The following is a 12,195-nucleotide window of genomic DNA, read 5'->3' as shown; positions in this document are numbered from 1 at the left end:
TTATTGTAGTTTTATTAATATTTTGATTAATAATTAGCTTTAATTTGTATATTTTTAGTTTTCAATTTTAGTTGGATTTTTAATCATTTCGTTTTGTGTTTTTGCAATTTTCTTTACAAATTTTCTGTATTTTTTCCCCCTGCTTTTTAGGTTTAATATTTTATTTTTATTTTAGTGCTTCGGCTTAAACTTGTTTGTTTATTGCCAAGGCAACATTTCTAATTTTCGTTAAGTTTTATTTCAAATTTCATTTTATTTCAGATAACAGAAATGAATCAAACTGGGAAACTGAAATATACAGTTTTCAGTTTTAATCTTGGTCTTGCTGTAGGTAATCATTCCAACACATTGGTCACTGCATAGTTAAACGCTAGACTGTTTGTCCTTCCGAACACCTTTGGTGACCCTGTGAAAGATGAAGACACACATTCAGATGCATATTCACGATTGAGAGCAAGGGTGAAGGAGAGGAAGGCGTGTGGATAATAATGCTATTCTATGAGACTCAGTTCCTCACTCCTCTGATGAAAGCAGATGGGTACCAGAGACTATAGTCCTCCAAACTCTGGTGGAATATGTGTAGACTTGAATCCCAGATGAAGTGAGGTGACTGAACGAGAAGCGAACAACCACAGGGGCCTACAGAACCTAAACGGAAGGACTCACTCACAGCACAGCAAATTATTATTATTATTTTTTAATTAAAACAGGCATTTGCAATGCCACACAATGGTAAGATTCTACACATACAAACACAACAAATGCATAAAGATATTCAGAGGCACAGATGTAATGCAAGCCAGAGAACTCCCTTCTGTTGATAGCACCAAGAAAAGGGTCTAAATTTCATTCCCTGATCAGAATGACCTGAAATGTTTTCTCTCAACTTGAGTATAATCAGTGCTGATACAGACAAACAGCTCAGCGGGAGAGAGCAACTGTCATGCCATCACAACTGCACTCTCAACTACAAAACAAAAGTGTGAAATACAAAATACATGTTTTAAAAACAATTTAAAATATTACGAAATTAATATCGGACCCTGTCTGAACATTAAAAAAAAAACTACAAGAACAACCTAACTAAAAGGATTTTTAGCATGTTGAACAAAACCATTAAACATTAAATGTAAACAAATATTAATACTGATAAATAAAATGTAAACATTTACCATTTTAGTGACATAGGGATAAAATGAGTCTAGTGGAAGGGTTTATCTGGGTGTGGTTGTGGGTCTGGGAGAGAGGGATGCTCTCTTACTTCCGTTTGCTTTTGGAGTCGGTGGTCTGAAACACGCTAGATGCCGACATGAGGTTCTCAATGTACTGCCCAAGAACCTGATTCTCTGATTTTAACTTCAGATTTTCTTCTTTTACTGCGTCCACCCGAGCTGAGAGATCTACCAAAACGAGAGAGAGAAAGACTTAAAGCTTGTTATTTAATAAAAGGTTGAAAAGTGCTAGCAACACCAAGGTCACGGGTTCGATTTAGGGAATGCATAAACTGATCAAATGTATACCTTCAATGCAATTGCAATGCAAGTTGCTTTGGATAAAAGCTTCTGCCAAATGCATGAATGTTAATGTAAATCTGTTAATATTAGGTAACAAACCAAGTGGTGCTGGCTACTTGCCTTCAAGAGTATTCTGCAACTCAAGGACCTGGTTAATAAGTCTGGTCTTCTCCTCCAATTCCACCTGGTTTTCTATGTCCCCTGGAAGACAAAGTCACCATCAAAATAAGTACCTCTTCCTCTTGCAGCGACATTTCTTCACTTCTCTGATTACGTGTTTAATAGCGCTATGGCGGAAAAACCTGTCACTCACATGACATCACAGCAATAGCAAACTACAACCATCCAATCAATTCCTGATGGACAAAATCAAGTCCTGTCCGACATTTTTTATTGTTCGAAAAGCTGTTTCATTCAGATATACGTAAAAATAGGAAAGAAAAGACAACTTTTGTTTCATGCCGACTTTAAACACCTTGCATTGAGAAAGTCCTTAATGCTTATTATTAACAAAAAATGAAACTATTAAAATTTAATGGATTTTTTTTTTTTTTTTTTTACAATATAATGCCCCTACTACTGTATACATGTATTGATTAGAATTTACATTTGAAAAAAAATATATTTATTTTTCATCCCTTTTTCTGTTTATTGTCAACTGTTTCAATTTGGGATTCATTTTATACCTTAATAAAATTAAGAATATGAAGAAAAAATGTGGAGATGTATCCACATTCCACATTGGATCTTACCATCCATGTCAGAATTCATGGCGAAATACTCGTCTTCTGTTTTAAAATGCAGGGCTGCGACTCGAGTGGGGACACTTCAGGATGAGCACAAGGCCTGATGGAAACTGTAAAAAATAAAACAAAACAGGAGCTTGAAAAGACATTCATTCATAGATATGGACGGTGTCTTATTCGTTGATGCTGCAATGCTAGGCGCTACATATCTAAAAAGCATGCGCATTGTGTAACGTTATGTCTATTTTATGTAACATAATAGTAGCCTGTATATGTTTGTAGATGGCCGAAGTCAAAATACACAACATAAAGCGCAAAATAGTTTTATATCTTATTGTAAAACTGCTGCTACTCAGTTTAGCTGCGGTTAGCTGACACACAGCTGATGAGGTAAATAAACCAAGACACTGCCCATTACACACTGCTGAAGCACAATTCATATGCTTCGCTTAAATATATACTCATATAAATCTACAAAATAAAAATAAATAAATTAAATATACCCAAACCTTTAAAATGTGCAATTAGACCGGATGAAGAGGTGTCACACTGCACAGCGATGTCTTCTGGAGTCTGACGTCATGGATTAGGGATTAACCGGTGAAATTAACCCTTTAGATCCCACAAAAAACATCTTTTATTATAAAGGTAGTTATTTTCCTGAGCAAATGTTACATTAACTAATGCAAATAAAGACTCAAAGAAAACTGTGGACAATGACCATTTTGTACTACATTGACCCTCATTTATTTTTTTGTTTTTATTTTATTATTATTGTGTGATGTTTCGTACAGTATTTTTATTATATCACTGTATGCTCATGCTTCTTTTTTCGCAAAAAACAAAACAAAAACGTGACTTCGTTAAACTAGTGCTCTGGTTGACTCGAGAACTGCTCAAATACAAAAAGGGAACAAATCGTTCGGTCCAATTCCAACGAAACGTTCTGGGGCCTGTTTCAATAAGGAGGTTCAACCAACTCTGAGTTAAAACTTGAACTCTGAGTTGACTTACCCTGAGATGGGAAACTCTGAGTTTTCGGTTACAGAACAGCTGAAATGAGTTAGTTCAATCAACTCTGAGTTGACCTACTCTGAGTTTAGCGCGTGCACCACAACTATAAAAAGCCATTATCAATGGAGCGCAGATATTACGAGTCACCATGGCAACAGCGCCAGACAAAAAGAGGAATTACTGTTATACAGTGTTGGGTGTAATTAATTACCAAGTAATTAAATATTGTGATTTAATTAAAGGGATAACTCTTAATTCTTCTGTAATTTAAAATAAAATCTGATGTAATTACATTAAATAGGCTACTGCATAGACTATAGAGAACAATTCTGTATAAAACAATAGTGGATTAACATACATTTTTAAAAGGTATATTTTTTATGTAACCTTCTCCCTCTACACACTTTGGTCAAATCAAGAATAGTTCATGCAATTGTATATTGTTTATTTGAAAGCATTAAAAGTGCAGTTTCTTGTCTCTCCTTGTATTGTTCAAATGGTTGAGGTTGATATGGGATTTAGTAATTAGTAATAAGTAGACCAAAACTTTCTAAAGATAGTAATTATTACATTAATCTAATTACACTGTTGAAGATAACATTGATAACTATTTTACAGTAACTTACCCAACTGTTATAATATCAGAGGTGAAACTGGAAGAACAGTAGGCCTATGCTATTCAACCTAATTTTAATATAAAAAAATTAAATATAAAAACATAATTCAATCAAGTAAGGCTTGAGCATATCATGGGTGAAGGCTACCTGACTTTACAAACATTTGACATATTAAATAACTAAATAACATCCAGTGTCCAGCAGTGCAGCAGCATTTTTGGCTGAGGGAATTCCAGGAGGGACTTCAGAGCCAGTCCCAAAGATTCAAGGGCCTTCATGAAATGTAAGAGGTTTACATATGTGTTATTTTTTAGATAGGCTATTTTTGATATTTCCATTTATTTTACTTTGAGGTTGGGTTTTTTGTTGGTCCTAACAGATTCTGATGGTGATATCTGTCTTTTGGAGCCTCCTGTCCCAACAGAACCCCAGGCAGTTGTAAGTCACTGACTCAATACACCAGAAATTAAATAGTGCTATAAAGTGCACTCGACCAAATGCTCATCTTCACAGGACGATGGGGATAAATAGTTTCTGCTGCCACAGAGAGGCCTACAGAGGTAATGTTAATATTATGTGTCTACACATCAAACAATCTACACATTCACATTTTTTCAAATTTTTATGTGGATAATCTAAGTTTAAATCTAAGTATAAACAGGTATTCTTATCTCTCCCTCCGCCCTCAGAGTGTGGAAGAACAGCAGGAGGACGGTCCATCAACTTCTGTTGCACAGATGAACACATTTCAGTGATTTCCAGTAAATGCCACAGTTTAATTCTGTAGAATTTGTTTAGAACTACATTATGTAACTCTAATCTACTACTGTATTTTCAGTTGCCAGTTAAGGAGTTATATAGACTTCATCTTATTAAAAAAAAAAAATAGAAAAAAACTGCAGTAAAAATAGCAATATTTTATTTATTAATAAAATATTAATTTTATTAATAAAAATTTACTAAAAGAATGAATGAGGTGTTTAAACACCGCTTCCCCTTTAAAAAAGGGGAGGAGACCGATAGAAACTCTGGGTTTACTGAAGAAAACCTGCTCCCGACCAGGTTAGGTTCACAGAGTAAGTTACCATGGTAACTGACTCTGAGTATAAGTTACCTCTCTTTCTGAAACAGGCTTGACTTACTCTGCTTTCTCAGGTTTAACATACCTCCCATTCTGAAACAGAAAACTCAGAGTTTCCCTCATTTCAGGGTTAACATACTCAGAGTTTTCACTTAACCTCCTTTCTGAAACAGGCCCCAGAGCTGCTATTTTTGGGGGAAAGGATTTTCAAACACTGAAAATCCACGTGCAAACAATATCATCAAGCATTTACAAACGCCTTTCATTAAACTTGAGGGGGAAATTACTTATAAATCACAGGCAAATAAGCAAGGCGCATTTCATGAGGTGTTGAAGGCATACAATGTTGAGCTATTCGGCGAATCTTGAGTAACGTTTATCTCTGGTAAATGGAATATTACCTTTGACTCTTGACTCTTTGATTGCTGGTCATGATTTGTTTGCACACAAAAGAACATATTTTAAACAATGTGACAATGTTGGTAACCAGAGAGTTGACGGTAGCCACTGACTTCCATAGTAGGGAAAAAAATGCTGTCTGGTTATCAGCATTCTTTAAATATTTTTCTTTTGTGTTCAACGGAATAAAGAAACTCATACAGGTTTGGCACATCATGAGAGTATGGAAGCTTGTTTCTGCCACTGAATAATAAATAAATAATAATAATAGTGACTTTTTATCTCACAATTCTGACTTTTTTTCTCACAATTGCGATATACCAAGTCAGAATTGTGACTTTTTTTCTCAGAATTGCGAGATATGAAGTCAGAATTGTGAGAAATAAAGTCGCAATTCTGAGAAATAAAGTCGCAATTGCGAGATATAAAGTCGCAATTCTGAGAAATAGTTGCAATTGGGAGATATAAAGTCATAATTGCATGAGATAAAGTCGCAATTGCGTGTTATAAAGTCAGAATTGTGAGATATAAACTATTCTGAGGTAAAAAAAAACAAAACAAAAAAAACGAAAAGGTCCGTCTTTTTTCCCCTTAGAATTGGACTTTATATCTCACAATTGTGCGTTTATATCTCACAATTCTGAGAAAATGTGTCAAAATTGCGAGATATAAACTCGCAATTGCGAGATAAAAAGTCGCAATTATCTTTTAAAATATCTTATTTTGTGGCGGAAACAAGCTTCCATATGAGGGTGAGTAAATGATGACAAAATGTTTTGAAAAAACATGAACTAGCCTATTCCTTTAATTACAAGACCTTAAGCAATACTGTTATCATCACAACAAATATTTCACTTCTGAATTAAAAACAACACAAAAGATACTTAAGAATGCATGAATAACACAATCGGTTATTAATAATAAACAAGTTTTTAAAAATGTCCTTGTTCACAAAAAATATTTCACAGCCTGTTATGAGTTGCTTGACATAAAATAGAGCTGTTTGCATTTTTGGAGTTGGAACAGAGGTGCTTGTTATGTTGCTATATATATATATATACACACTCTAACTGAATAATGAGTAAACAGTTTTTGAATAATAGCAATAAATAAGAAAATCCACTTTTTTGTCATGATATTGTCATTGCACTAGGTTAAGTGTGCCTTGCTTTGAGGTTTAGGGTTTGTGTACAAGTCAGTAAGTAATGAGATCATGTTTGGGGTAATTAAAAGAAGCATGTGGAAAGATGCAAATAGAAAAATTAGAAATACAGAAAATAATATGAAGAATAAGGTCTTTTGAGCGCTGCAGATCTGACTAGTTAAGGTCTAGTATTGTGTAAGATTCTCACCAACAGTGCATAACATTAAGTGTTATACAGACACTGATGCTGCTTGAACTGCTCAGTATCGCTGAATGTCTGGTTGCACTGAGAGCAGTGGTGGGAGTTTCGCAGCGGTGGGAGTTTCACCGTTGCATCTCCAATGTGGATGTGCTGATGCCGTTTAAGGTATTCCACTCGACTGAATCGTTTCCCGCACGCCCCGCACTCGTACGGCCTTTCACCCGTGTGGATGCGCTGGTGCCTCTCCAGGTTGCCGAGACGACTGAAGCTGCGGCCACACTGCGGGCACCTGTGAGGACGCTCTCCTGTGTGAACCAGCTGATGGCGTTCGAGGGACCGCGAGTGCGTGAAGCGTTTGCCACAGAGTTCGCAGTGGTGCGGCTGCTCTCCCGCCTGCACGCATTCGTGGTTCTTAAGGCTCCAGGCGTGGCCGAACGCTCTCCCGCACACGGAGCACTGATAAGGCCGATCCTCGGCCGCAGGGCACGAGTGCTTCATGAGGTCAGACGTGGAGTTGAAGCCGCTGCCGCACCGTGCGCAGAAATGCAGCATGTCCCCGCTCTCTCCTCCCGACTCCTCTTCCTTGTTCGTAGGGGCTGATGGGAGTTCTGTAGGGTCTGCCCTATGTGAGGAGGACGACATACCCTGCTGAGAGCTGCATAAACCGTCTAGTCCGATGAACGCCACACCTTCGGATCCACACGCCTCCTGAGACGGGCTGCCCAGACCGGACTCTGCCTCCTCACGTTCACGCTCCGCCTTGAGGGCCGTCTCCAGTCCACTGAGCTCGTCTCCAACAGTCATCGTCTCCGCCGCTTGCCCCTCCCACACTTCAGCAGCAGTGGATTCAGGGCCAGTAGAGGCGGGGCCCATTTCTCCTGCAGACACAAATACTCATTTTAGTACAGTTTACTTTGCACATTAGGAATCTAAGGATCTACATTTCATCTATTTAATGCAGCATTGCTAAATAAAAATATTAATTTCTTAAAAAAATAAATATTTTTTTTTCAAAAAATCCATTTTTGAAATAAAAACTTTTTTATGTGTGTATTTAATCACCCATCATGTTGTTCCAAACCTGTATGCTATTCTTTTTTTCAAATGAGGAACTTCTGAAGAATTTACACACTTTTCTATACAACAGCAATTCATGGTGCCCACGACTGTCAACTAGCTCCAAAAAAACCTTGCAACATGACATAGCCATGGTCCCTATGTAAGGGTTAATGCCCGACGAGGAGTCCATTGTCAGGTATTAATGGACGACGGCGAGGCGTGAACCGTCTGACGTGCAGCGGAGTCCATTAATACCTGACAATGGACACCTCGAAGGGCATTAACCCGCTTATACCATGGTCACTTGCCAAATAACACATTTTTAAAACATTAGTTTATATTTTAATTAGTTTTACAATTGAAATCTAAAGTTTTTACAAACAATAACTTGGTTTCCCTGGTTACGCCTGACGGTTTATTTACTAGGTGTCCACTATCACTTTTTAATGGACACCCTGCAGCCAATCAGAATCGAGTACTCACCCAGACCATGGTATAAATACTGTTAATGTATAGAGAAAAAGTGTACATGCATATTGTAAGTGTAGTGTATTTCTCCTTTTTTTTTCACAAAAAAAAAAAACATACAGATTTAAAACAATATAAAAATGGAGTAACCAAAGACAGAATTGTGATCTTCGAGTAAACTATTCCTTCAACTGTTCATGTTCGCAATCACAAAAAACAATAACCGTTTTCCAAAACAGAGCATTGCAGTGCTTACCGTGGGTGGGACTGGGGGAGGGAGGGCTGGTTTCACTTTGGTTCATCTGTAGAGCCTCTTGCAACAGCCTCAGGGAGTCTGATCTGTAGCCTTCCACCTTTATCCATCATCCCACAGAAGCAGAAAGAGCGAAAACGCAAGGTGTGAAATAAATTCCCTTTGCTCATAATAATGCATCTCTTTTAAAACTGCTAATAAACACTTAAGACACATCTGAGGTGGGAGTAACCGTGTTACTTATGTGCTGTTATTTTAACATTTAAACTTGTTTTAGTGCAATGGTGGCATTTTAGTTTGATTGGCAGGTAAGTGGGCGGTCCTGAAGAAACGGTCATATGCTTTTCTGACAACCTCCAATAGTCCACTTGTGGTTTGAGCAACAAGATGATAAAATGCATGAACCCTATTTACACTAGTAATTAACTGTCCAATTTTGTTCTGATCTATCTAGCCGTCTTTGCATATTTTGGGAATATGAATTACACATAAATAACATGATCTCAAATCTAGAGGGAAAGACAGTGACATCTATTATTGTTGTCAACAATGATGGGTTATGATCTTTGGGCAGTTTTTGCACTTGCAAAATATACTTTGAAATTAGTTTGAGTTTTCAAAATGGAATTGTTCTCTTCAGATCCTTCTGTCCGTAGCCCTTTGCATCTCCTCTCTCTCCTCCACTCCCTGCAGCTCATTCCTAACATCCGATTGGCTACTCACCTCCTCTTTAATGCCGGCCACCTCCTTCCTCTCCCCTGAGACGCATATCCTTTCCTCCTCCTCCTCCCCCTCCCCACCTCCTTCAGTTGGCAGATGGACACGGAACACGTCCCTCCTCTCATCCCTCACTCCTCCAGTCCCCTCATCCCACGCATTAGCACTCCACTCCTTCCCTTGCTTGCCTCCTGAGAGAGAAAGATGGGAGGGGGAAGAGAGGAGAGAGGAGGACAGGAGGGGGAGGGAGGAATCCAAAAGAGGAGGAGAGGGAGGAGAAAGAAACCTGAGAACTGAGGAGCAAGTCGCCATTATGGTTTCTCTCTTAAAGCACGATAAAACAGTATCGCCCAATGAATCCGAGTTGGCCAGTGCGCTTACTTTGGAGATCCGTCCTTCGCGCTTTGCGCACGGTGTCCTCCGCGCCAAGCAGACCAGACGCGCGCCGACTGGCCGCCCAGCCCATGCCATATTTGCGTTCGTTTCTCAATTTATTCTCCGTCAGCCTCAGTCTCAATTTCAGCGCTTCGTTCTCTTTTCTGTTAAGAGAGATTTCCACCAGGTAGTCGTTCACCGTGTCCTGGAAGAGTTTGGTGATCTCGCACACAGATGCGCGGACCAAACTGTCCATGACAGCGGTCAGGTGCGCTTGAAAGGTCTTGACCGATTCCGCCATAGCTTTACTAGTGTTCAGTCGCACATATAATGAATAAAGTTGTGCCCAAAAAACTATCAACGAATCCCTGTTACGCCATATATCAGCACCAGTTATACTTCATGTTTTTAAACATCCGCTTTACAACAACAACAACAACAAGACTTAATTTAAATGCGCATGTGGTTAAAATAATCTGACATCAACAGTGGCAACGGCTGGCACCCGTAACTTTGTACACAGCCAATGGAATGAACCCTGTTCCTCTATCTTTAAACCAGCGACCACACAAATCAAACCCTCAAAAGATGAAATTCCACTCCAGATGACCGCGCAAATATCGTGGTCGGCTAAAAAAGATCTGTGTTCATGTTTTACCGGTGTTTATGCGCTATCAACGGAACAATTTCACCAGTCGCGACCACCCCTCTCAACTCAAGAGGTTTTAATTCTCGCCTACAATATTATTTCCGGATGTCGCGTTCTGCGCATGCACAGAGCTACCGTAATTACCCGAAAAGATGGACCCACGAAGGGTCAAGGCTAGCTTTGGCAGCTAGCCCCTGGTGGTAGTTTTTTTTCTCTCTCTCTCCATTGAATAAACATATTGACAACTATACAATTATGCATACAAAATTAAAACACATTAAAGAGAAAAAAATAAAATCCTTTTTTTGTTGCAAAGCACTTTGAGCTGCATTCCTCGTATAAAATATGCTATAAAAATAAAGTTTATCATTATTAAAACAGATGTTTCAGCATTTCATGAAAATATAAACAATAAATAAAATGAATAAATAAAAATATTTTAAACTTTAAATTATACCCAAAAAGAAAAGATGGCAGTTTGTGCATCTCGGAGTTCTGGGGCTGCTCGCGCCAGCCGAGCAACAGTGGAATGCAACGGAACTACACAGTCAAATCTTTGTGTCATACGGTGTTTTACGGTAACCTACAAAAAGTACTGGCATCGTGGTTACTTGCCGTATTCAACCAGGGCTCACATCTGGACACATTCCCGAAGGCGTTGGTCCTTCTACCTTGCACTATTTAGCAGTACGTGCTGCCTGTTTCTCCGTTGCAGTCATGCCGATGTTCGTGGTCAACACAAATGTAGCAAAGGACTCGGTTCCTGGTGAGCTGCTGTCGGAGGCCACGCAAGAGCTCGCCAAAGCGATGGGCAAACCCGCGCAGGTGAGCAGACTGCATTTTTCTTGTTTTTAGAATAAAATAAAAACATATTGCATATGCATTGACTTTGCATATCAGTCTGCATGGAATGAGGGACTACTGTTATTACGAGTCTACGAAACATACACGAGACTCTGTTATCCTCTTAGCTGTAACTCATGTCATTGGATTAAAATTGTTTTAAACCTAAAGACATTTAGGCAGCCTATGTATCATAATTGATTGTTTAGATTTAAGCTAGTTTAGTGATGGGTCCGACTCATTTCCTTGAATCATACTTTCGAACGTTTCAAAGAACCAGTTCAAAAACCCCGATTCATTGATTCTTTTACGTCATGACGCAATATCGCGTTACATCACATCATGAATCTAAAACGTTCCAATTAATCCATTTGTAGGGACTTTTTGCTGTTTATCAGGATTTACCAATACGATCCCTCGTATTAAATTACTGTGTATTTCAGTTCAGTGTTTTGCTGCAACATTATAATTAACCAAATATGCATTTAAATCACACGATACTAAAAGTATTCAGTTTTTATTCAAAAGAACTGAATTATTAACTGTTTAATCTTGTCTGTCTTTGTATTCATATGTGATAGTATATTGCCGTACACATCATCCCGGATCAGATGATGATGTTCGGTGGAAAAGGAGATCCGTGCGCGCTCTGCTCCCTCACCAGCATCGGAAAGATCGGGGGCGCGCAAAATAAGCAATACTCCAAACTTCTTATGGGCTTGCTCAACAAACACCTTGGCATTTCACCTGACAGGTACCTGTAAATCCACACAAAGCTTTAGCTTCCAAACTTCAAATGAATTTTAGTTGTTAAAATGCTTATGCATGCATTTATATTAAATTTAAGATCTGCTCTTCATATTGTGGAGGATGAGTATGTGTCAAATTTAGCGTAAGGTTTTTTTTGTTTAATGAAGCTTCTTGTATTGCTTTTCAGGATCTATATAAACTTTGTTGACATGGATGGAGCCAATGTGGCTTGGAACAGCACCACCTTCGGATAAAGAAAAGGGATGTATGGCTTGACAAAGCTACGGTTTCTACTCTAGCTTTACTCAGAAGAGCCGTTGGGAGCATAATGTCTTCAGTCGATTCAGTCTTATAACAAACAGCA

General features: G+C 38.5%; 3 protein-coding genes across 5 annotated transcripts; 1 reads left to right on the top strand and 2 right to left on the bottom strand.

The window, feature by feature from the left end:
- Positions 1–241: 241 nt before the first annotated feature.
- On the bottom strand, positions 242–2,872 carry scocb (short coiled-coil protein b). 2 transcript variants are annotated; one of them, XR_014031306.1, is made up of 5 exons: positions 2,770–2,872; positions 2,267–2,370; positions 1,635–1,715; positions 518–1,400; positions 298–406 (listed from the first exon to the last, which is right to left on the bottom strand). XR_014031306.1 is itself a non-coding variant. In XM_081382069.1 (4 exons), the coding sequence occupies exons 2-4, from the start codon at positions 2,283–2,285 to the stop codon at positions 1,258–1,260; spliced, it is 243 nt and encodes an 80-aa protein (XP_081238195.1). In that variant the 5' UTR covers positions 2,286–2,370; positions 2,770–2,872; the 3' UTR covers positions 242–1,257. The 2 variants fall into 2 exon arrangements, 1 of the variants encoding a protein (XP_081238195.1); XM_081382069.1 differs by having other exon boundaries at positions 242–1,400.
- A 3,277-nt stretch (positions 2,873–6,149) lies between these two features.
- Positions 6,150–10,332, bottom strand: LOC308701051 (uncharacterized protein). Of its 2 annotated transcripts, none has more exons than XM_081383072.1 (4): positions 9,596–10,332; positions 9,221–9,405; positions 8,501–8,597; positions 6,150–7,595 (listed from the first exon to the last, which is right to left on the bottom strand). In XM_081383072.1, the coding sequence occupies exons 1-4, from the start codon at positions 9,888–9,890 to the stop codon at positions 6,739–6,741; spliced, it is 1,434 nt and encodes a 477-aa protein (XP_081239198.1). In that variant the 5' UTR covers positions 9,891–10,332; the 3' UTR covers positions 6,150–6,738. The 2 variants fall into 2 exon arrangements, with proteins under 2 accessions (XP_081239198.1, XP_081239197.1); XM_081383071.1 differs by having other exon boundaries at positions 9,221–9,507; positions 9,596–10,327.
- Positions 10,249–12,156, top strand: mif (macrophage migration inhibitory factor). The gene is made up of 3 exons (XM_081383077.1): positions 10,249–11,063; positions 11,663–11,835; positions 12,019–12,156. The coding sequence occupies exons 1-3, from the start codon at positions 10,956–10,958 to the stop codon at positions 12,083–12,085; spliced, it is 348 nt and encodes a 115-aa protein (XP_081239203.1). The 5' UTR covers positions 10,249–10,955; the 3' UTR covers positions 12,086–12,156.
- Positions 12,157–12,195: the final 39 nt, after the last annotated feature.

This window comes from Scardinius erythrophthalmus (assembly GCF_964197995.2).
Source record: "Scardinius erythrophthalmus genome assembly, chromosome: 13".
NCBI lineage: Eukaryota > Metazoa > Chordata > Actinopteri > Cypriniformes > Leuciscidae > Scardinius > Scardinius erythrophthalmus.
Note: the sequence above shows the minus strand (reverse complement) of the source record. Positions and strands in the feature narration are given on the sequence as shown.

Excerpts from the sequence above, each read along its gene's own strand:
- mif (XM_081383077.1), top strand. The coding sequence starts at position 10,956 with ATGCCGATGTTCGTGGTCAACACAAATGTAGCAAAGGACTCGGTTCCT. Across the intron at positions 11,064-11,662 it reads CGATGGGCAAACCCGCGCAG|TATATTGCCGTACACATCAT; the intron begins GTGAGCAGACTG and ends CATATGTGATAG. Across the intron at positions 11,836-12,018 it reads CTTGGCATTTCACCTGACAG|GATCTATATAAACTTTGTTG; the intron begins GTACCTGTAAAT and ends ATTGCTTTTCAG.
- scocb (XM_081382069.1), bottom strand. Across the intron at positions 1,401-1,634 it reads GTTGCAGAATACTCTTGAAG|ATCTCTCAGCTCGGGTGGAC; the intron begins GCAAGTAGCCAG and ends TCGTTTTGGTAG.
- LOC308701051 (XM_081383071.1), bottom strand. The coding sequence starts at position 9,890 with ATGGCGGAATCGGTCAAGACCTTTCAAGCGCACCTGACCGCTGTCATG. Across the intron at positions 8,598-9,220 it reads TGGCCGGCATTAAAGAGGAG|GTGGAAGGCTACAGATCAGA; the intron begins GTGAGTAGCCAA and ends TGATGGATAAAG. Across the intron at positions 7,596-8,500 it reads CTCCCCCAGTCCCACCCACG|GAGAAATGGGCCCCGCCTCT; the intron begins GTAAGCACTGCA and ends TTGTGTCTGCAG.